The 22,715-nt window shown below is 50.3% G+C and overlaps 3 protein-coding genes across 7 annotated transcripts in view; 1 reads left to right on the forward strand and 2 right to left on the reverse strand.

The window, feature by feature from the left end:
• Positions 1-7,764, reverse strand: part of SMG5 (SMG5 nonsense mediated mRNA decay factor) — a 35,827-nt gene extending 28,063 nt beyond the window's left edge. Inside the window, exons 1-4 of the mRNA XM_021924807.2 lie at positions 7,486-7,764; positions 3,828-3,926; positions 2,266-2,389; positions 1,458-1,614 (exon numbers count right to left, since the gene is read on the reverse strand). Coding sequence (XP_021780499.2) covers positions 1,458-1,614; positions 2,266-2,389; positions 3,828-3,926; positions 7,486-7,559 — 454 coding nt within the window. The 5' untranslated portion in view covers positions 7,560-7,764. The remainder of the gene's footprint in view (positions 1-1,457; positions 1,615-2,265; positions 2,390-3,827; positions 3,927-7,485) is intronic.
• A 31-nt stretch (positions 7,765-7,795) lies between these two features.
• TMEM79 (transmembrane protein 79) lies at positions 7,796-18,525 on the forward strand. 2 transcript variants are annotated; one of them, XM_003892818.4, is made up of 4 exons: positions 7,796-7,944; positions 10,114-10,910; positions 11,189-11,402; positions 17,449-18,525. In XM_003892818.4, exons 2-4 carry the CDS (start codon positions 10,154-10,156, stop codon positions 17,660-17,662), a joined length of 1,185 nt encoding a protein of 394 aa, XP_003892867.2. In that variant the 5' UTR covers positions 7,796-7,944; positions 10,114-10,153; the 3' UTR covers positions 17,663-18,525. The 2 variants fall into 2 exon arrangements, with proteins under 2 accessions (XP_003892867.2, XP_009181739.2); XM_009183475.4 differs by lacking the exon at positions 7,796-7,944 and adding an exon at positions 7,975-9,322.
• A 31-nt stretch (positions 18,526-18,556) lies between these two features.
• On the reverse strand, positions 18,557-21,776 carry GLMP (glycosylated lysosomal membrane protein). 4 transcript variants are annotated; one of them, XM_031653707.1, is made up of 6 exons: positions 21,609-21,773; positions 20,839-21,096; positions 20,446-20,646; positions 20,100-20,318; positions 19,402-19,658; positions 18,770-19,323 (listed from the first exon to the last, which is right to left on the reverse strand). In XM_031653707.1, the coding sequence occupies exons 1-6, from the start codon at positions 21,726-21,728 to the stop codon at positions 19,239-19,241; spliced, it is 1,140 nt and encodes a 379-aa protein (XP_031509567.1). In that variant the 5' UTR covers positions 21,729-21,773; the 3' UTR covers positions 18,770-19,238. The 4 variants fall into 4 exon arrangements, with proteins under 4 accessions (XP_009181724.3, XP_031509567.1, XP_003892868.3 ...); XM_003892819.5 differs by having other exon boundaries at positions 18,770-19,291; positions 21,609-21,772; XM_009183460.4 differs by lacking the exon at positions 19,402-19,658 and having other exon boundaries at positions 18,557-19,291; positions 21,609-21,776.
• Between the last annotated feature and the right edge of the window lie 939 nt (positions 21,777-22,715).

The following is a 22,715-nucleotide window of genomic DNA, read 5'->3' on the forward strand; positions in this document are numbered from 1 at the left end:
AATAGATACTTCTCAGCCGGCTGAATGGAGAAAACATCAGTGAAGACAAAAACTAAAGTGGTTTGGGGAAGTAACTTTTTGAAGTGATACTTTTTTTCAAAGCTGTGGACCCCTCTAGCTATCTGGTAACCTATGAACATGGTCCCAGAATAATCTTGTCTTTGTTTTTAGATAATGTGGTGGCTTTTTTTTTTTTTTTTGGACACAAGGTCTTGCTGAATTGCCCCCGGCTGGAATACCAGTGATGAAACCATGGCTCACGGCACCCTCGAACTCCTGGGCTTCAGTGATCCTCCTGCCTCAGCTTTCCAAGTAGCTAGGACAACATGCATGCACCACCATGCCCAGTTAAATTATTATTTTTTTTTAGAGATTATGTAGGATCTCACTATGTTGCCCAGGCTGGTCCTGAATTCCTGGCCTTAAGCAATCCTCCTGCCTTGGCCTCCCAAAGTGCTGGGATTACAGGCATGAGCCACCACCTCTGGCCTAGAGGTTTTTTTTGTTTTTTGTTTTTTTTTCAGACAGAGTCTCACTCTGTCACCCTGACTGGAGTGCAGTGGTGTGATCTTGGCTCACTGCAACCTCCACCTAACGGGTTCAGATGATGCTCCTGCCTCAGCCTTCTGAGTAGCTGGGATTACAGGTGCACACCACCATGCCCAGTTAATTTTTATATTTTTAATAGAGACGGAGTTTCATCATGTTGACTAGGCTGGTCTCGAACTCCTGATCTCAGGTGATCACTTGCCTTGGCCTCTCAAAGTGCTGGGATTATAGGCATGAGCCACCATGCCCGGCCTAGATGTTTTTAAATGCATAAAACACAGGTGCTCTGCTTCTGATCACAGAATTCTTCCATGTGGTGACAAGGACACAACCTCCATCTCTGACCCAGAATGTCTGTCTTGGTAATAGAGGGGACAGAAAAAGCAGAGAGAGCTGGGGGAAGGAGCTCTAAAGGATGGCTGAACTGAAGAGAAAATTTACCAACTAGAAAAGGAGTTAAAATTATAGTTGCCAGCACCTCAGCTGGTAGAAAAGGAACTTGCACTATCTTGAAAGACTGTCCACAATTTTCCCAACATATCTAAAGATTTCAATATTTTCATCAAACATTGGGAAATAATTTCTAAAGTCAAAAGAAACGGTGCTGGCCAAATTCAACTGGGAGAAGAAATGTTATTCACACCACCTTCCAGTGCCAGACCTACTCTAGGTCTTTCCGTCCCTCCCTCTGCCTCAGTCCACAATCCCAGGTCTCTCTCTTTCCTTAAGATCTTTACACTAACTCATATGATTTTCTGGATAAAACCAAACTTCATAAACCATTTGTATGTAGTTCTGCTAGAACTCTCTCTGCCTGGCTGGGTCACAAGCTACATGAACCCTGAGGGATAAGGCCAGAGGTAGAAGCATGAGAACCTGCTCAAGTCCACCTTTCAGGTTCCACTGACCTATGAGGGGGTCAGTGACATGGGTCCAGTCAATGCAGCACTGCAGTTCCAGCTGGTAGTGGGACTGGATATAGAGAAGGAGATGCTGGTAGAAGCCAATACCAGCAACCAGGTGCGTCCTGTAGGCACATTCCAAAGTGCTCCGGCTGTGGATGTGCTACAGATTGTGAAAGGGAAGGGGCTGGTTAAGCAATAAACTCAGAGTTGTACTCACCCTCCCTTACCCTGTTCATCTCACTTGGCTCTGGAACTTCATCTACATCTACTCTCATCTACAAGTTACTCTCATACTCTTAGCTCTAACTCTCTGGTTTTCCCATCTGGGACCAGGCTCCTCTCCTTCTTCAATCCTAATTATATCTGACTCTCTCTCTCCTTCCTTTCTGCTGTCTTTTTTTTTTTTTTTTTTTTCTGAGATGGAGTTTCGTTCTTGTTGCCCAGGCTGGAGTACAATGGCACAATCTCAGCTCACTGCAACCTCTGCCTCCTGGATTCAAGTGATTCTCCTGCCTCAGCCTCCCGAGTAGCTGGGATTACAGGCATGCACCACCAAGCCCAGCTAATTTTATATTTTTAGTACAGACGGGGTTTCTCCATGTTGGTCAGGCTAGTCTCGAATTCCCAATCTCAGAAGATCCGCCCACCTCAGCCTCCCAAAGTGCTGGGATTACAGGCATGAGCCACCACGCCCAGCCTCTTTCTGCCATCTTTTCTTGGCTCCCCTACCTCCAACCCTGTTCTGGGCCCACTTTCCTAGCTGTCTCTTCCTTCCTTGGCTTTCCCTCTTTAGACAAGGACCTCCCCTTACCTTTTTGTTAGTCTTGATAAGCTGGATAACTTCATAGTATACCTTTCTCCACAGCAGCTCCTCAGCTTTTCTCCCATAGTCCACTGGGTGCAGGAACATAAGCTTGACGCAGAGCTCACGCAGCCTGGAAGGGTGTAGGGGAGCATGAGAGAGACAGCCCATCCCTTGGAGCGGGGACACAGGAACTAAGGGCAAGAAGTCATGTGCCAACACCCCCACCAACAAATCTCTGTGCTTTCCAAGAGACATGCAGGGTCAATATGACCCAGCACAATAGCAGCCTAGGAAGGCAGTGGGAGTCCCAGAAGACAGAAGCACGAAGCATTAAACATTCTAATAAGCCTCATTTTTTCCCTTTGCACACTTTGCTCCCTTTTTCTCTGCCTTTTTATCGCCTCTTTTTTTCCTTTCATTATGCAGTATGGCCAACTCCCTTGACTCAAACTTTTTGTTTTTTTGGGTTTTTTTGAGACAGGGTCTCACTCACTCTGTGGCAGTGGCGGGATCATAGTTCACTGTAAACTTGAACCTCTGGGCTCAAATGATCCTCCCACCTCAGCCTAACTACAGGTGTGCAGGATTACAGGTGTGCGGCACCATACTCAGCTAATTTTTTTTTTTTTTTTTTTTTTGAGACAGAGTCTTGCTCTGTCACCCAGGCTGGAGTGCAGTGGTGCAATCTGGGCTCACTGCAAGCTCCGCCTCCCGGGTTCACACCATTCTCCTGCCTCGCCTCCCCAGTAGCTGGGACTATAGATGCCCGCCACCACGCCCGGCTAATTTTTCGTATTTTTAGTAGAGACGGGGTTTCACCGTGTTAGCCAGGATGGTCTCGATCTCCTGACCTCGTGATCTGCCCGCCTCGGCCTCTCAAAGTGCTGGGATTACAAGCATGAGCCACCGTGCCCGGCCACTCAGCTAATTTAAGTTTTTTGTGGAGACAGGGTCTTGTTTTTTTTTTTTTGAGACGGAGTTCATACCATTCTCCTGCCTCAGCCTCTCGAGTACCTGGGACTACAGGTGCCCACCCACCACGCCCGGCTAATTTTTTTTTGTATTTTAGTAGAGATGGAGTTTCACCGTGTTAGCCAGGATGGTCTCAATCTCCTGACCTCGTGATCCGCCCATCTCGGCCTCCCAAAGTGCTGGGATTACAGGTGTGAGCCACCGCGCCCGGCCAACAGGGTCTTGTTATATTGCCAGGTCTGGTCTCAAACTCCTGGGCTCAAGTGATCCTCTTGCCTTGGTCTCCCAAGGTGCTGGGGTTATAAATGTGAGCCACTGTGCCCGGCCTCGAATGCCATTCTTTTTGTTTTATTTTACTCTACTTTTTAGATGTAGAGACTGTGCTACTTTAGGGCACCAGTCTATTAGATGTAAAACCTGCAGATGGAGTGAGGGATCCTATCTCCTCTCTTAGGAAGGCCAGAGATTACAGAGACCATAAAGGAACCATGAGGTAAGGAGGCAAAACAGAGCTTGTGCTTATATATCTGAGAAGATTTCTGGTAGAGATAGGCAGGGAAACAGTAAGGATCTGTGGTTTAGAGTCTCTAGCTTACTTGTTCCTCAGGCTAATGTTTTCTGGTTTGAATACTTCTTGGTAAGCAGTTTTGTTGCAAAGGATGAGGTCAAGTCGATGCACAGCCTCCACCACAGCCCTGCAGGGAAATACAGGCAAATATCCCCTGAGCCATATGCATGGTCCATGTAGGATGACGCTGGGACACTGATTCTAGAGGAGAAGCTACAGAATCAGTGGCGAGGAAAAAAGAAGAAGGCTGCAGGCTGAGCTCTGTACAAAACAAGATGAACACAGTCTCCATCTTGTTACAGTAACCCCTGCCCCTCCCCACCCACAGCCCACCAGGGGACATTTGGCAATGGTGGAAACATTTAGAGTCATCACAACTCGGGGGAAAGAGGGTTGCCATTGGCATTTAGAGGGTGCTGTTAAATCTCCTGTAATGCACAGGACAGCCCACCACAATAAAGCATTACCCTACCCAAAATGTCAACAGTGTCAAACTAGAGAAACTGTGATACGGTAAGGCAGACTCTCCGAATGGAAAGAGCACAGGCTGTGATGCCAGGCAGAAAATCTAGGGTTTGAACCCTGGTTGTGTCTTACTCTGTGCCTTTGGGCAAATTACCCACCCTTTTAAAGCCTTAGTTACCACATCAATAAAAATGAAGATAATAAAAGCTACTTCAGAGAACTGTTTTGAGGATTAAATGAAATCATAATTTTTATATAGCTCTAGTATATGGTAAACATTCAATAATAGTAGAATGAATAAATTATTATATAAGGCCTTATTATCCCTGACATAAAGGAAAGGCATTTCTAGTATAAAATTCTACTATGGAATTGTAGGGTATGATGGGCAAGTAGAGGGAGCTCCTAGACTACTTAGCCGTAAGTAGGATTCGGGTAAGCCTGGATTCTGCTGAAGGAATTATTTGTTGAACGTAGTGGTTAAGAGTGGAGGCATGAAACCAGACCGCCTGGATTCAAATATTACCTCTACTTCTTACCAGCTATGTGGTCTTGGGCAAAATATCTGACTTCTTTATGGTTGGGTTCCTTCACCCAACCATAAAATGGAAATATTATTACCTATTTTGTGAGGATTAAATTAGCTAATACACAGAGCACCCATAACAGTGCCTGGTATATATAGTAATCACTCCAAGTGTTAGTCTCCATCCTTCTTGTCCTAAGGCTGAGGGGGAGACTCCAGGCACTAAGAGGGAGTCTGTCATCACAGCAAAGAAAAAGTCACAGAAACTCTACAATGGATGGCCAAGAAATCCCAGAGGTAGGTCTCGTATCTGGAAGGGTAAAACCCAGAAGACATCAGGCAGGAGCTATAAGAACATGTGAATCAGGCACAACTGTGGACACAAAAGCAACAAAAACACAGTGAAGATTTCCAAACAAACCAAGAGGTGCTCCCAGGCCGGGGAAAGTGGGCCACAACAGTTGGCACCCTGTGGTGGTGGTGGCTCAGGAGGCATACTACTAAGCTGCCCTGCACAGGGTGAAGTGACCGCCAGCACCCAGCGGAGCGGGTGGGATGGTAATCAATACCTTCTCACAAACAATCATGTTTCTTCAAACTGGACAGCCTAGAGATGCATGCCAAGCCCTTTTGGCCAACCTGGCCCTTGATGCCAGGGGCAGCACCAGTGATTTACTTTACACCAGCTCAGTTCCCAGGGCAGGGCTTTTATCTTTGGTGCCATGGAAAGAGCTAATGTGAGTGTATATTTTTATAGAAAAGCTCCATAGCTCTCTTTATATCATTAATCCAAAAGAAGGTAAATCACCACCACTCTGGGAAGTTCTAATTGCAGATGCTTAAATATGAGAGGGCTCACCACTTTTTTCTCATTTTCCGTCAGATCATAAGCTCCTCCACTAAACTATAATCTCTCTTAGGACAAAAACTACAAAATCTAGTCGTGTGTTTCATTCACTCCCGGGCCTAGCAAAAACAAAAATGTTTTTAAAAACAAAGAACTAATGAATTGGCCTAATTAACTGGTGCTTCCAGGCTCCTTTCTCCTGCTGCCCTTTCTTCTGACTTAAAATATTTCAGAATTTCATATCCGTAAACAGCTACGTGTGGGAGTTCCCCAAATTTCTGATGCTCAGAGTGACAAGTCCAGTCTAGCAACACATTTATCTTGAGCAGAGAAATCAGACTTTCCTCCTAGTTCCTTCCACATATCACTCAGCTATAATAAATTATAAAAACAGTGATTGGCTGCTTCAAATTTCTACCCTGCTCAAAGTCAACAACACAATTACACCCATGTGCACATAGGTAAGCCACATAGGCAAACATATCAGCTTAGGTTAGTCCTGTGAATGTAGTGGTTTAAGAAAGAACTACATTTAACGACAACTGGAAGGATGACCAGAGCCATCCCCAAAAGCTAGAGACAAGGAATACTGCAGACACTGCCCACGCGCTGTCTGACTGGCAGCACTGACACTCGGCAGCATGATGAGGCACACGTGCCGCCCCTAGCCAACTCCTCACCCGCCTGGGGACTGCTTGGGGCAGCTCATAGTGGGAGCCCAGGGGCCGCTAGATTGAATCACTTTTCTATTTTTGGAGTAGCCTATAGTACCCTCTGCCTCTGGCTTACAAAGCCAGAGAAGGCAGGATGCCTACTCAGAGGAAAAGACAACATGCCCTCTTGACTCTTTCACTGCCAAAACGGGGCCAAGGCTCTGAGGGTCGTCTTCTCATGCAAGCATCCGTGTTCTATAAAGCCCAAGCTAAATGAAAACCCCAAACTCTACTCTGTAGTAGAAAGCACAAAACTCAGTTTCCATGCTTCGTCCTATTTTGACCCAGTTATGGAGCCCATGTTCTAGCTGACCTACACAACAAATCCTCCACCTTCGATGGGAAGAGCTCATTCGGGCCTGTTCCTAACAGAGGGCTGAAGGGCTGAAGATGTGACTTGTGAAGCGTGGGTGGCATTATGGAAATCAGAAACCAGGAACGGAAGTTGCCTGGCAAGAGACTACAGTCATGAGGCTGGGAGGAAGGCAGGACTCAGCAGTCCCCAGGTGCCCGGAATTGCCTCCCAGATCCCAAGAACGCTCTGGACACAAAGTCGTTCGTGGCCCTTCCAGGCCAAGACTTTCTCATTCAGACTCCTCAAAATTAGAGCTGTATGGGACTCTAATTTAGAGCACATCCAATTCAAATCTTTATTTTTAAGGATAAAGAAACTGAGGCCCAAGGTCACATCGTGAGAGAGTGGCAAAGGATGGACCTAAGCCTAGCTCTACGGACTTTAGTCCAAGACTCTTCCTTGTAAATCCCACAGGATTCCAAGCATCGTTCCCTTCCGGGTTTTTCTACACCTATGACCCCACCTTCACCTACCCAACCCTTCCAGCCTTCAATTCTCACCCTATTACCCGAACTCCACAAAGCTTAGTGCCCGCCCCAAGCAAGCTCACTGCAGAGGGGATTCCTCCACGTGCTTCCCTCCAAACCTCCCACCCACCCAATTCCTCCTTTCAGTTCCATCCTGAGTTACTACGGGACCCCGCCCCGCCTCCAAAATTGCACCCTCCTTCCTCGCCCGCACCTTACCCCGACACACGGGCCCCGCCCGCCCGGGAGGCCCCGCCCCTCGCCATCTCCCCACTTCCCTTGGCGGCTGCTCTCACGCCCTGGCCCCTCTCACCGGTAAAGCCGCTTAGTGTGGAGGACTTTTGCTTCGGGCTCGCTGCTCTCCCCTGTGGGGGGGCCTTGGCTCATGGTGCCCGGGTCCGGGGGCAGCTCCCGGTCACAGGCCCCCGCCACCCACCACTACCACCACCACTGCCGTCTCCGGCCGTAGCCGCAGCCGCCGCCGCCGCCGGCCCTGCTCGGCCGCCATCGCTGTGAGGCGGCTGCCCGCGACAGCTCCTCCTCCGCCTGGCAAATCTCGCGATGGCAGCCGCACAATTGCGGCCCAGTGGCCTGCTGCTACCAAATCTCGCGAAACTCGTTTTCCCTCCCGGGAAGTTGCCAGAACTAACTCTGGGCAGCATGGCCTCTTTCCGGCTTCTCCAAACCCTTGCGAAAAACTTTATTGGCAAAGCTATCAGAGAACGGACAGTGTACCCACTGAGGCGGCCAAAGCTTAACTGGATCAGGGCAGGTGAGCTTACAGCTAGGAGGGTGACTGCTCTGTCCCACAGTGGTCATTTGGTCCATCCTTCTGCCCCTTTCCCGCCTCCCCGTTTGAACCAAGCCTCTTTCAGATTACTGGTTAGAGTGACTCCAGCTTTCCCTTTTCCCCCATAATTTAAACAAACAAAAAGTGCATGTGAAAGTTTCCTTGGAAAGGGCCGAGCATCACATAGGAGTAAAGCCCTGGAAGAAATGACTTGTACAAGCGTCTTGGCCCTTCAGCTCCCCTCCCAAAGATTTCCAGCTTGCATATCTCTTACCACCCAGTAACATTTATTGAACTGCTGTCTTCCAGCCACAGTGCAGGATTCTAGACACAGAGAGGTGAGCAAGCTAGACACTATCCCTGCCCTCACAAAGCTCAAATGACTTTAGGGATAAGGACTCATAGGAATGAGAAGCTAGTCCTTCACGTTTCTATCTCCTGATCCTCACATTGGATATCAGGGCAGGTGGGCTCACAGCTAGGAGCGTGACTGCTTTGTCTTGTTTTAGCTTAAACCTAAGTTTAAAAGCAAGGGGTTTTTTTGTTTTGTTTTTTGTGTTTTGTTTTGTTTTGTTTTGTTTTTTGCCTGTGTACGAATTGTAATGAGAACATAAATTGCCCTTCTACCGCTATGCTCTTGGCTTCAGCCACCCATCTTCTTTCTGTTCCTGAAACAGCCTAAGTCTTTCCCATCCACTGGTCTTTCACTTGCTGTTCCTCTGCCTGTAACACTCATACTCCTGATTTCCCATCAGGTTTCAGCTCAAATATTACCTTACCAAAGAGGTCTTTCCTATAAAAATTGTCTAATTGATTTAGTTGCTAGGCTTCTTCATTATCTGTTACCCCAATAGAACATAAGCTTCTCAAGGGCAGAGACCTTGACTGTCATCTTGTTCTCCTCTGTGTCTGCCTAGAATAGTTCCTAGCTAATAATGGTGACCAGTAAATATTTACTGAATGAATAAGTGTACAAATTCCATCTCTGGGTATCCCAGCCTACTCCGAGCACCCTTTGGTGCACAAATCCACTTTTCTCCCTCTGCTTTCCTGAGCTGGGAGCTCCTACACATTCCAGTTGCCTAGAATGTGAACTTACCTCTTTGCCCAGCTGCATCCCAACTTTCGGAAAGAATGACGACATCCTCCTCTAATGCTTTTTTTGTCGGCAGATTCAGCAGGGCGGGGCCTGCCCCTTTAATCTGGGCCCCACCTGCTCTGGTCAGACAGGTTTTGAGACACAGGTAAAGGGAGGGAGACAGAGAGAAATACTTGCAGAGCCAGCAGGTAGCTGGGCAGCTCCTTCCCGGACAGACGGACAGACGGATGGACGCTGGGGACCCTCCACTCCATATGGAAAGTAAGAGGATGTCCTGGGTCCAAACTACAAGGTTTGGAGGGCCCTTGAGATGAAGGAAGGGAATCAGTCCCATCCAGAAGCAGTGAGATGAAGGGCAGCAGGGAGGGGAGAAAGACAGGAGAGAAGGCATACAAAACAGTCATGATCAGACCTAAATGCCGGAATAACAGATCCAGGCCCTGCAGAGATGGATGAGGTGGGCTAGTGAGGAGTTTGGGAACTGACCAAGTACCAATGAAAGAAGAAGGTGCCTGCAACTGCCAGCTTTTTGGGACAGTTTAGTTGGCAAATCACTGGTCTCACCTGGAATGCAGGAGGGTTCCAAGCAGGGATATGCAGGGAGAAGGGGAGATGGGACAGTGGAGGGGAAGCTTCTCTGTCTACATACAGCAAGATCCTCAGTAGGAGAGAAACTTGGCAAAGTTCTAGACACCTCTTCTGCCTCCTGTTCCTGCATTAGGGTGGCCATGACTCCAGGGGTTTTGGTGGAGGGGCATAGAAGGCGTGGGTGGAGGCTGACTGAGGCCACAGCTGCCAGGGCCTGTGCCCCTTGACTCACCCTCTCCTGTTGGATGGCATTTGATGTCGAAAGGGTGCCTCCATTTCGGCTGCTCACTTCCTTCCCTCCTCCCTCTGTTTCAACGTCTTCCTCTGTACCAGTTCCTCCCTAAGGCTCCAGAAGGGGCCAAAGCCCATGAAACCAGTTGCCCTGGGGAGTATGAGTTCTGTCAACCTGTCCTAACAACTAGAAGACAGGGGTTTCTGACAGAGCTTTCCTCTGCTCCCTGCAGGATGACTTGACATTGTAGATCCCAGCACTGAGGCCCCAGGATGACAGAACAGGAGACCCTGGCCCTGCTGGAAGTGAAGAGGTCGGATTCCCCAGAGAAGAGCTCACCCCAGGCCTTGGTTCCCAATGGCCGGCAGCCAGAAGGGGAAGGTGGGGCCGAATCCCCAGGAGCTGAGTCCATCAGAGTGGGGTCTTCAGCTGGGTCTCCCACAGCCATAGAGGGGGCTGAGGATGGTCTAGACAGCACAGTAAGCGAGGCTGCCACCTTGCCCTGGGGGACCGGCCCTCAGCCCAGTGCTCCGTTCCCGGATCCCCCTGGCTGGCGGGACATTGAACCAGAGCCCCCTGAGTCAGAGCCACTTACCAAGCTAGAGGAGCTGCCCGAAGACGATGCCAACCTGCTGCCTGAGAAAGCGGCCCGTGCCTTCGTGCCTATTGACCTACAGTGCATTGAGCGGCGGCCCCAAGAAGACCTTATCATGCGCTGTGAGGCAGGCGAGGGCGAGTGCCGAACCTTCATGCCCCCCCGGGCCACCCAGCCCGACCCCACTGAGCGCAAGTGGGCTGAGGCGGTGGTGAGGCCCCCTGGCCGTTCCTGTGGGGGCTGCGGGAGCTGTGGAGACCGTGAGTGGCTAAGGGCTGTGGCCTCCGTGGGAGCTGCACTCATCCTCTTCCCCTGCCTACTCTATGGGGCATATGCCTTCCTGCCGTTTGATGTCCCACGGCTGCCCACCATGAGTTCCCGCCTGATCTACACACTCCGCTGCGGCGTCTTTGCCACCTTCCCCATTGTGCTGGGTGAGCCTGTGAGAAGAAAGGGGAGATTGGGAAGTGGACTTGAGGAGGGCAGGGCCTGCCTGCCATGGGGAGCAGGAGGGTTTCCCTTCACTTGGCCTGGGCCCCTTAGGGTCTCCCACCCCCTGCCAGTCTGCATGCCCATATCCTCCCAGGACCACTTCCACCCCACTGTGTAGAGGCTATGCACTGCCCACAGTGAACCTGCCCCCAGCTTACTGCCTCTTGCGCCCTTACCCTGCCTGTTCTGACCCTACCCTGTGTTTCCCAACTCCACCCAGGGATCCTGGTGTACGGGCTGAGCCTGTTATGCTTTTCTGCCCTTCGGCCCTTTGGGGAGCCACGGCGGGAAGTGGAGATCCACCGGCGATATGTGGCCCAGTCGATCCAGCTCTTCATCCTCTACTTCTTCAACCTGGCCGTGCTTTCCACCTACCTGCCCCAGGACACCCTCAAACTGCTCCCTCTGCTCACTGGTCTCTTTGCCATCTCCCGGTAAGTTGGGGCAGGGGGTGGGCATGGGAGAGGGAATGGTGCTAGAGAACCTAGGCATCTGAATGTCTGGAGAATCAGGGTCAGGAGCTTTCCGGATTCTACCCTGGCCCAAATGTGTGCCCTGGGGAGATAAGTCCACCTTCTCTCTTGTACCTTACTTCAGCTGGTCAGCAGATGGAAGCTGATTTCAGAGATACATATAACCATGTCAAACAAAAAGGCTTTCAGGTGTCATCTAGATCCATGCACCCATTGCAGCCACTCCCGTGGCAATCTGGTCAGGTAGCTGTTTTGGTCTCTAGCTGAACACCCCCTGTGACCAAATGTACAACTTAAAAATAGATATATTTTTTCAAAATAGAGAGAAGGCTGGGTGCAGTGGCTCATGCCTGTAATCTCAGCACTTTAAGAGGCCGAGGTGGCAGATCACTTGAGGTCAGGAGTTTGAGACCAGCCTGGCCAACATGGTGAAACTGTCTCTACTAAAAATATAAAAATTAGCTGAGCATGATGGTGTACACCTGTAGCTCCAGCTACTCAGGAGGCTGAGGCAGGAGAATTGCTTGAGCCCAGGAGGCGGAGATTGCAGCGCAGACAAGATCGCATACCGCACTCCAGCCTGGACAACAGAGCCAGACTTCATCTCAAACAGCCGTGCAGTGGCTCACGCCAAATCCCAGCACTTTGGGAGGCTGAGATGGTGGGATCACAAGGTCAGGGGCTCGACACCAGCTACTAACAAGGTGAAAGTCCCCAGCCTCTAACAAAAATACAAAAAATTAGCCGGGTGTGGTGGGCACCTGTAATCCCAGCTATTCAGGAGGCTGGAGGCGAGAATCGCTTTGAACCCGTGGAGTGAGGCTGCAGCGGAGCCGCAAATCACGCATTGCCCTCCAGCCTGTGACAGAGCGCAGACTCTGGCTCAAACAAATAAATACCACCAAAAATAAAATAAAGGGAGCCAAGCTCACATGAAAGAGCCTTTGGGAGGCGTCGTGAGGCGGTGGACGACAGCCAGAGATCGACCATCATCGAGGAGGAAATTGCCTCTACTAACAGGGTCAGGCGTGGCGCCAGTCTCAGCTACTCTGGGAGGTGCCGAGGCGAGACGGCGAGCGGACCTGAGGTGGTGAGCTGTGAGTCGGGAGACGCTATCAGACTCCAGCCTGGAGCGAGACCTCGGGTTCAGTAAAAAAAAAAAAAAAAATAGAGATGAGGTCCTCATGCTGCTCCCAGCTGGTCGCAAACTCCCGGCCTCCCGGGCAATCCTCCCTACCAACTTCCCAGTGTGCTGACACCAATTCCTTCATATAAACCAGTCTTTTTCCTTTTTTTTTTTTTTTTTTTTTTGAGACGGAGTCTCGCTCTGTCACCCAGGCTGGGAGGCAGTGGCTTGATCTCTGCTCACTGTGTTCCTCGGCCTCCCAGGTTTACGCCATTCTCCTGGCTCAGCCTCCCGAGTAGCTTGGACTACAGGCCGCCACCTCGGCCCAGTTTTTGTACTTTTAGTAGAGACGGGTTTCACCGTGTTAGCCAGGATGGTCTCATCTCCCGGACTTGTGATCCCCGCCTCTCGCCTCCCAAAGTGCTAGGATTACAGGCTTCAGCCACCTCCTGCCAGTCTTTTTTCCATTTTTGCACACCAAAGCAGACAAAGTCTCTTCACGTTTGAAACATTTCTACTTAGATTTTACACATCCCTGGCACACAGGAACTGTTTTCTACTAAAATACAAAATCTGGCCTCTGGTGCTATTAGTCTAAAGTTATTCTCGGGAGGAAGGAGAAAGGTGACTGGCGAACTGGGAGGTGAGTTAGAGGCTGAGATCCTGCCCAGAGCTCACGACAGAGCAGACTCCGTCTGTTTCTGCCCTCCAGGAATTGCTCTCAGGACAAATTTAGATATTTGACACAACCTCTCAATCCCCACTCTAACACTCTGTCCCCCTAGTATCTGCTTTGCAAAATGGCCCGGTTTCTTCACTGTCCTGGGAAGAAACTTCTGCCTGTCACAGTTGGGGGGCCTGGTTGAGGGTACTGTCCTCTTCCTGTTTGTCAATGACGAGAGGGCCCTGGTAGAGGGTACTGTCCTTTTCTTCATACAAACCAAGGACATGTGAGGTCTCGTCGCAGCCTTCTTACTCTTCTTTTTTTTTTTTTTTTTTTTGAGACAGCGTTTCACTCTTGTTGCCCAGGCTGGAGAATACAATGGCATGATCTCAGCTCACTGCAATCTCCACCTCCTGGGTTCAAGCTATTCTCCTGCCTCAGCCTCCCAAGTAGCTGGGATTATAGGCACCCACCACCAGGCCCAACTAATGTTTTGTATTTTTAGTAGAGACAGGGTTTCACCATGTTGGCCAGGCTGGTCTTGAACTCCTGACCTCAGGTGATCTGCCCGCCTTGGGCTCCCAAAGTGCTGGGATTACAGGCGTGAGCCACCGCGCCTGGCCCTTACTCTCCTTTCATTCAGACTTTTTACCATCACCTAAAATCCTTAGGGGTATTTTCACATGAACTACTATTAACCTTAACCTAGAAGGCACCTTTGAATTTCTTAACCCAAATGCAGGTGTTTTCTTCCATTTTCCCTAATACATATGCTCTTGTTACTTTTTTTTTTTTTTTTTTTTTTGAGACGGTGTCTTATTCTGTTACCGAGGGTTAGAGTGTGGCGCTTCATCTCCCCGGCCTACTACAACCCTTCTGTATCCCAAGCAATTTTTCCTGTGTCTGCCCCCTGAGTAGCTGAGATTACAGGTGTGAGCCACCATGCCCAGGTAATTTTTTTTGTTTTTTTTTTGTTTTGTTTTTGTTTTTGTTTTTTGACGGAGTCTCGCCTCTGTCACTTCAGGCTGCTGGAGTGCAGTGCCTCGATCTCAGCTCACTGCAAGCTCCGCCTCCCGGTTCATCACCATTCTCCTGCCTCAGCCTCCCGAGGTAGCTGGGTCAGGTTTCACACAACAAATACTCGCTGGCTTTTGTATTTTAGTAGAGACGGGTTTCCAACGGTTAGCCAGGATGGTTCCTGGGATCTCCTGACTCCCTTGATCCCGCCTCGGCCTGCCTCCCAAGTGCTGGGATTACAGGCTTTGAGAGCCACCGCCAGCCTCCGGCCTTTGTATTTTTTAGGAGAGGTTTCACCATGCTGGCTGGCTGGATGGAACTCCTGACCTCAGATAATCCATTCACCAAGCACCCAAAGTGCTGGGATTATAGGCGTGAGCCACCACGCCTGGCCTGCTCTTGTTACTTTTGATACAGGATTCCAGGTAGCTTGCTAAAATAAAATATTATTCCTGTTGAGCTAAAATTAATCTTCCTGTCACTTCTGATTGTGGTCCAGCAGTCAGTTGTCCCACCAGCCTCCTGACCATCATGCAGCCTTGCATTTTCCCCCAGTAGGTTTTCCCGAAATAAATATGTTCCTGCTCATGTAACTCAGCCTCCCATCTCAAACTCTTGGGGAATACTGGTCTCAGATAGAAGTTGGCTTAAGCAGTAAAAGTAATCAGGGAGCTAAAGGAAGACTCAGTGATTGTCTGATCCAGGCTTCCCATTTTACAAAGGGGAAATCACAACAGATTAGGGGAGAAGAGTTGCTCAGGTCGTGTCAAAGGTCAGTGTCAGCACTAGAACTATGTCCCTCTTCCCTCTCCATCCAGGATCCTTTCTTCTTTACCATGGACAAGTTCATTAAGCAGTTTGTGCCTCAGTTTCATCATCTGTAAAATGAGGTTGTTATGGGGATTAAATGAGTTAATTCATGTAGAGTACTTAAAACAATTTGGTACTTGGGCTGGGCGCAGTGGCTCATGCCTGTAATCCCAGCACTTTGGGAGGCCAGGGCGGGTGGATCATGAGGTCAGGAGGATTGGAGAGACCATCCCTGCCATGGTAAAACCTCGGCCTCCCCAATAAAACACACAGAATTAGCTGGGTGTGGTGGTGGGTGCCTGTAATCCCAGCACTTTGGGAGGCCAAGGTGGGCGGATCACCAGGTCAGAAGATTGAGACCATCCTGGCTAACATGGTGAAACCCCATCTCTACTAAAAATACAAAAAATTAGTGGTGGTGGCTTCGTAGTCCCAGCTACCTGTGAGGCTGAGGCAGGAATGGCGTGAACCCGGTGAGGGAGCTTGCAGTGAGCCGAGGTCGGGCCACTGCACTTCAGCCTGGGCGACAGTGAGACTCTATCTCAAAAAAAACAAGAACAACAACAAAATTCCCCTAAGATTTGCAGGGTTCATTTATGCTGATTCCTAGTGCAGAAGAGAAGCAGCAGTTACTCTTCCCTCCCTTTCACAGGTGAAAAAGAACAGAGGCACATGAATTATGTAAGAGGAAGTTGCTCTTCCCTCCCTCCATTGAGGGGTGTGTATTGAACAAATCTTCCACGAAATTTGTGGCTGACCCATCCTCTGGGCTTCAAGCCCTCCTGGAGGTGGCTTCTTTGCTCTCCTCTTTACGTCTGCCCCTCAAATTGGCAGAAGAGGAGGTAATGAACAGGCTTGGGTTCAAATCATGACTTTTCTATTTCCCAGATGTGTGATCTTGGATGAGTCTTACTTAACCCATTTGAAATCTTAGTTTCTTCATCTGCAAAAGGATAAATACAGTGGAACACACTGCAGCTATAAAAGAATGGGAAAACCATTTTTATATTGATATAAAATGTTCTCCAGGATATATTAAATGGGGAAAAAATAAACATGCAGAGAACAGTCTACATAGTATGCTGCCATACTTCAAAAAAGGGAAAAATAGCTTTTTGCTCATATATGCACTTTTTAAAAAATCACTCAATGTACTATCACACTGGCTCTTCTTCCTCTTTCTTCCTCCTTCTTTCTTTCTTTCTTCTTCCTTCTTTCTTTCTTTCTTCTTCTTCCTTCTTCTTCTTCTTTCTCCAAGAAAAGCACACTGGTCTTTAAGAAAAAATAAATAAAAGAAAAAATCTGCTGGACATGGTGGCTCACACCTGTAATCTCAGCACTTTGGGAGGCCAAGGCAGGAGAATTGCTTGAAGCCAGGAGATTGAGACCCTCATCTCTATAAAAATAATTTTAAAAATCAGCTGGGCATGGCGGCACACACCTGTAGTCCCTGCTACTTGGGAGGCTGTGGTGGAAGGACTGCTTGAGCCCAGGAGTTGGGGGCTGCCACTGCACTCCAGCCTGGCTGACAGAGTAAGACCCCATCTCTAAAAAAAAAAAAAAAAAAAGGCTAGGCGTGGTGGCTCTCTCCTGTGATCCCAGCACTTTGGGAGGCCAAGGAGGGCAGATGATCAGGTCAGGAGATTGAGACCATCTTGGGTGAAACGCCGTCTCTACTAAAAATACAAAAAATTATCAAGGCGTGGTGGCGGGCACCTGTAGTCCCAGCTACTCAGGAGGCTGAGGCAGGAGAATCGCTTGAAGCCGGGAGGCGGAGCTTACAGTGAGCTGAGATCATGCCACTGCACTCCAGCCTGGGTGACAGAGCGAGACTCCGTCTCAAAATAATAATAATAATTTTAAAAATCACTTAGTGCACAAGAAACCATAATACTGATGCCTGGGGTGGGGGTGGGGGAGAATAGGGTGGGAATCGGTAAAGGGAGGAAAATATTTTGCTATACTGATTGAATTTGCTCAAACATTTTAAAGTTTGTACAGCCAGGTGTGGTGGCTCGCATCTGTAGTCCCAGCTACTCAGGAGTCTGAGGTGAGAGAATCACTCAAGGCCAGAAGTTTGAGCCCAGACTGGCAACACATAGCAAGACCATGTCTCTAAAAAAATAAAAATAAATCGAAAAGTAAATAAAAGAGGGAAAGGAATAATATACTCGACTTCATAAAGATGTGGGGAAGTCAAAATCAATCACTTATAGTAATTAGCGCTGTGCCTAATACATTTTAAATGCATAAACTTTGGCTGTATTTGGAAGCACCAGCCATACCCACCAACTGCATCTGCCTCCCTATCTACTCCCCCCACTGTCAGCCTATTGCCAAGCTGAAGCGCTTCCCTTGAGAGTAGCCTGACCCTTTTCTTGCCCCCACAGTCTGATCTACTGGCTGACCTTCGCCGTGGGCCGCTCCTTCCGCGGCTTCGGCTATGGCCTGACGTTTCTGCCACTGCTGTCAATGCTGATGTGGAACCTCTACTACATGTTCGTGGTGGAGCCGGAGCGCATGCTCACTGCCACAGAGAGCCGCCTGGACTACCCGGACCACGCCCGGTCGGCCTCCGACTACAGGCCCCGCCCCTGGGGCTGAGCCGCTCCGGCCTCCCACTCGGAGTAGCGGGTAGCAGTGTGGGTCTGACATATCTTTGAACCTTGTGGCCAGGCCTGGACTTCGCCCCCAGGCCTAGGACCGCGGTGGGTGGAACCCTGCTACTACCCCAACAGGGACTCCAATCGATCAGAGTTCTCCCCTTGCCCGGGCTGCCCTTCACCTTTGGTGCCCGGGACAGTCATAAGGGATGGACTTAGTTTTCTTGCAGGGAAAAAGGTGGACAGCCGTGTTTCTTACGGATGCTGAGGGCATGGGGCCAGGACCAGGGGAGAGGCACAGCTCCTTCCTGAGGAGCCTCCCACCACTGCCACAAGGGGTCCCTAATGCTGGACTCTGGTCCACTCCCCAGCTTCCCGTGAGGCAGGAGGCAGAGCCACAGCCAAGGCCCTGACCACTTCTGTGCCAGTTGTCTAAGCACAGTGCATCAAGGACGCTGGGAATGCCTTAAGGATAGAGGCTGGGCATCACATCAAATGGGACTGTGATGTTTGGTGAAAACCTTCCTGGGGATCTGGATTCAGGACCCTCCATGACTGGCCTTAGGGCCCCTTAGCCTGAGTTAAGACTATTTACAGCTGGCCAGTCCAGAGCTGCTGCTCGTCTACCTATTTAGGCCCCTGTAACTTCCCACCTTTAAACTGCCCAGAAGCCATGCCTCCCCCATGGGAAGAGGGAAGCAGACAGGGAAATCTGCCTCCCAAGAGGGTGTGTGTGTGTCTGTGTGTGTGTGTGTGTGTGTACGCGCACGCTCACACGTGGTGGCTGGGGAGTGCCTGGATGGTGCGGTGGCTGATGTTAACCTAGTATGAGTGTGTGTGTGTAACAATAAATTACTACCAGTCTTTGCTGGCTTTTTCTTCCTGTTTGTCCCCCAGTCTCGAGTGTCCCTTCCCTGTTTCATTCAGATGACAATAGAAACCTCCTAACTCTACCTGGTGGAGTGGAGCTGGCAGGTTCCTTGGTTCCACAGCAAGGAAATGGAGCCTCAAACAGAAACTTGCCTTCCAAGCCCATCTCTTAGCCCTTCCATTCCCTGGAACCAGCCCAAGACCAGCCCAACGACACTCACACATCAATAAACTGGAGCCCTGTGAAAAAAAAAATATCTATTTTCTTGCCTTCCAGGGCAGCCAACCAGTCAGAATGCCTCTCATTTAGGCCTGCAAGTCCCATCCAAGGGAAATGTGTGGAGATGCAAGAAGGCAACACCAAGGGGACCTTATCAATAGCCCTGTCCTCCACCCCCTCCAAAGTTCCCCCCGCAAGGTATGAAGGAAGCCCCACCTGGGGGTCTCCAGGAAGTTGAGGCTGGCCTCTGAGGTTCCATAGAAAAGGAGGACGGGGGAGTGAAGGGGCCGACTGGAACTTGATACTCCAACCTCCAGAGTTTTGAGACACAACAAGACAGGTCCAGTAATGTCCTTCCCTCCAGAGAGCGGGCCTTAATTTATGGACTGGTACTCTGAGTACTTCTTGTGGTACAGTAGCAGAACCAAGCCTCCCACTAGCAGCATGAGCCCTGGGGCACCCAGGGCCACCGCCATGATGCCCAGGACTAGTGGGGACAAGCCATCCACTGGAGGGAAGCCCACACCCAGGAGCATCGACCTAGAGCAAGCAGAGAGAGAGAGGTAAGCGGGCTTAGGAGGAAAGGCTGGGAGACTCAGCCTTGGTCCACTTCAACTCCCCAAGCCCGCAGCCCAAGCCCTGGCTCTCACCAGCTGAGGTAGTGTTGGTCCCAGTAGCCAGGGCCTGTGGAAGCCCCGAACGTCACATTGAAGGCACAGAAGTTATTCTGGGACCCAAAGAAGGCTCGGACAATGGGTGACTGGGGAAGAGGGTATGCCAAGGCAGGATGAAGAGGGGAAGCTTGGCAGGGCAGGGCTGATTCTCGGCCCCCCGGCTTCTGGGAGTAAGCCACTGGTCGCCACTGTGCGAAGCCTGATGGGAGGGAGCCCCACAGCAGCTGGTCCAACTGGGAAGAAAGGCAAACAAGGGAGGGTAAAGAGGACCAACCTGTGCCCAACCCTCTTTTCTCTGCCTCTCCCAGCCTTCATCTGTGACTAGCAACAGGAGTCCTGAGTCCTAGGCAGGGCCTCAATCCCTCCTCTGTAAAAATGGAGAGTTCGACTGGGTGAGGACTGAGTTGTTTTCCAAGCCTGCAAGTCTGGACTCAGCCCTCCTCTTGGCCCCCAGGCCCCTTGCAGATCTCCACCTGCCAGAGTGTAAGTCATACTGCACTACCTGTCTGTCTCCACTGAGGGCAGGGACTGGGTCAGATTCATTAGCACAGTGCCTAGCACTTAAACGACCCAAAGTAAGTGTTGCTAAATGGCAAATAGTTGAATGAGTTTTAGGTCCCAATGGCGTCCCACCTATATTCCTCACCCATCTGCCTCTGTCCAGGAAGCCTGACCTGAAAGACGGCAGGTGCATATTCATCGTCGATGGAGTGCTGCTTCTGCACTGACGGGCAGTCAGGGCCCTGGCCCAGTGTGGCTACCTCCAGCCCAAACAGGGAACGGTTTCCTCGGGGAGAGGCTCCAACCAGGGCCACCTCTAGCTGACAGGTGTCTGCTGTGTGTAGGAGGCGAGGGGGTTGGGCTGGTCGGCTGGACCTGGAAAAGGCCTGGACCTAGGAAGGAAGAAGCATGGGAGGTGTGGGAAATAGCTGGATGCCTGTTCTTAAGGGCCACCTCCATCATTAAATCCCACCCTCTCAAATCAGCCTTTTTGTGTCTTTCCAATTTCCCACCCCTTACCCTGAAGGCCAGGCTGCCATTGGCAAAAGTCCTGGTAGGGTCGTTCATGGGGTGGCCTTGAAATGTGGCACTCAGGGTGGCAGGATCCAATGAATCAGTGATGTTGTTCCAAGAGAAATCAGCCAAGGAGTATGGAGGATATGGTGTTCCTGGAGGCTTTGCTGCCGTATCAGACACGTTGGTGCTGTCAAACTCAAGCAGCTGGAGGGTGGGGGTGGGGTGGAACTGGGCTTGCCTCTGTTTTTCTCCCAAGACCACACCTCCCACTCACCCCCTACCAAGGCTTTCATATCTGAGTCTATTTCACCACCCTCAGTCTTTAGTTCCACCCTCTAATTGGGATGAACTCTCTCCTCTGCACTCTTCTCCTTGGTTCTCTCCCAACCTCCTCACCCTGGTAAAAACAAGGGCAGAAGAAAACTGAATGCTGTCCTTGGGGAGCACCATCAGGCCCCCATCGGGCTCAGGGGATAGCAGGCGGCTCCAGTTGACGCTCAGGGTGCTGTGGGGGGTGTTGGTGGCTACCAGCACCACTGCCAGAGGCCCCAAGCTGCTCCATATATAGTGCAGTGTGGAATTGGTGCCCACTGCCCGGATATGAAGCAGGTTCTGCACGGGACCCAGCCAGTTAGGGATGACCTCCAGAGACACCTGGAACATGGAGTAGTGGAGGGTTGAGGGAACAGGATCAAGGAGAGACACGGGCAAAAGAGAAGTTTGAGGGGAGGGGAGTTTGGAAAGTGCTGGAGAAAAGATGGGATCTTGGGGACTAGACAAGAGGAATGTGTGCGGGAGCTGAGGGAACCCTGGGGTAAGGGGCAGTGGGTACAGGATATCCAAAAAGGGGTAGGGTAGAGGGTACAGCCAGGACTCCCCTGACCCTGGTGGGCAGGTCAGGGCACAGGGCTGGGAAGAAGAAAACATTCAACACTTGCCTGGACTGGGTCACCCAGGGCTGAGTCGGGGTTCAGACTTCACCCTCACATTCACCCTACTCCACAATCCCGTCCCATGACCCATGACCATCTCCCACACCCTCCAGGTTGAAGAACCCTCCTCTTGGCAGCTGCCCTCCACCCCTAGCCCCTGGATGCCCGGTTCCAGCCACCCTGCAAGGGTAGCATTTCCTGAAACTTCTATCGCTGTAGCCCCAGGGCCCTCACCTGGCGGGTCTTCTCCCCCAGCAGGCCAAATGGGGCTGCAAACAGAAACAGAGTCAAAAGGAGCAGGGGGCTGGGGGCAGAGTGCCCCCAACCCCAGCTGTGCTCCACAGAGCCGCGCATACGGCCGCAATTCAGCCGACGGAAGAGGTGCCGGAGGGTCACATGACTCAGGTTCAGCTGATCCCTTTCAAGGGCGGAGCCACCAAACCAGTTTTTGCTTTTTTTAAAATTTCCTTTCCTCAGCACCATTTAATGTATTAAAGAACAACTTTGTATTCTATCTTAAAACAGGAAACGTCACAGTCTCTTACAAGTAATGCAATTTAATACAGTCACAAGATTTTAAGTGAAAAAATACATTATTCATGCTACAAGTTTTCAGTCTTCCTTGGACAATGCCAAAAATACAGTATTCAAACGGCATGTTTTAAGAGGAACGTGAAATCTCATTTTGACACAAAGACAGGTTAAAGAAAATAAACCCAACAGGGAACTACTGCAGGACCAGCACATTGCCTTAAGTCCCCGACCCTGTCCCATTGTGGAACTTATACAGCTGCTTTCTACTCTAGCACATGAAACCCTGCGGTTCCTCTTCTCTGTGAACTATGAAACTTCCTGGGGTTCTTCCCTGTGGAACAGTGTGGTTCTTCTTCCCTGCCTAACATTTCAACAAAAATTGTAAATATTTAGAGATGTGTCACTAAATAACAACATACTTCCAAAAAAGCCAACTTACTTGTTAAATGTTGAAAGAAAAGGCCGGGCGCAGTGGCTCACACCTGTAATCCCAGCACTTTGGGAGACCAAGGCAGGCAGATGAAGGAGCTAGGCTGGGCGCAGTGGCTCACGCCTGTAATCCCAACACTTTGAGAGGCCGAGGCAAGTGGATCACTTAAGGTCAGGAGTTCAAGCCCAGCCTGACCAACATGGTGAAACCACGCTTCACCAGCCATGCCACTCAGCTAGGCAAGGCAGGCGCTTGTAATCCCAGCTACTTGGGAGGCTGAGGCAGGAGAATCGCTTGAACCTAGGAGGCAGAGGTTGCAGTGAGCTGAGATCAGGACATTGCACTCCAGCCTGGGCAACGAGAGGCAAACTCTGTCG

The sequence above is a fragment of the Papio anubis genome, chromosome 1, assembly GCF_008728515.1.
Source record: "Papio anubis isolate 15944 chromosome 1, Panubis1.0, whole genome shotgun sequence".
In the NCBI taxonomy this organism is placed as follows: Eukaryota; Metazoa; Chordata; class Mammalia; order Primates; family Cercopithecidae; genus Papio; species Papio anubis.

What these genes read in the sequence shown, in the direction of transcription:
- TMEM79 (XM_003892818.4), top strand. Translation starts at nt 10,154, where the DNA reads ATGACAGAACAGGAGACCCTGGCCCTGCTGGAAGTGAAGAGGTCGGAT. An exon ending in CACCTTCCCCATTGTGCTGG is followed by an intron (nt 10,911 to 11,188) that starts GTGAGCCTGTGA and finishes AACTCCACCCAG; the next exon opens with GGATCCTGGTGTACGGGCTG. An exon ending in GGTCTCTTTGCCATCTCCCG is followed by an intron (nt 11,403 to 17,448) that starts GTAAGTTGGGGC and finishes TTGCCCCCACAG; the next exon opens with TCTGATCTACTGGCTGACCT.
- GLMP (XM_009183460.4), bottom strand. Translation starts at nt 21,728, where the DNA reads ATGCGCGGCTCTGTGGAGCACAGCTGGGGTTGGGGGCACTCTGCCCCC. An exon ending in CTGCCCTTGTTTTTACCAGG is followed by an intron (nt 20,647 to 20,838) that starts GTGAGGAGGTTG and finishes CCCACCCTCCAG; the next exon opens with CTGCTTGAGTTTGACAGCAC. An exon ending in ATGCACCTGCCGTCTTTCAG is followed by an intron (nt 19,292 to 20,099) that starts GTCAGGCTTCCT and finishes TGCTTGCTCTAG; the next exon opens with GTCGATGCTCCTGGGTGTGG.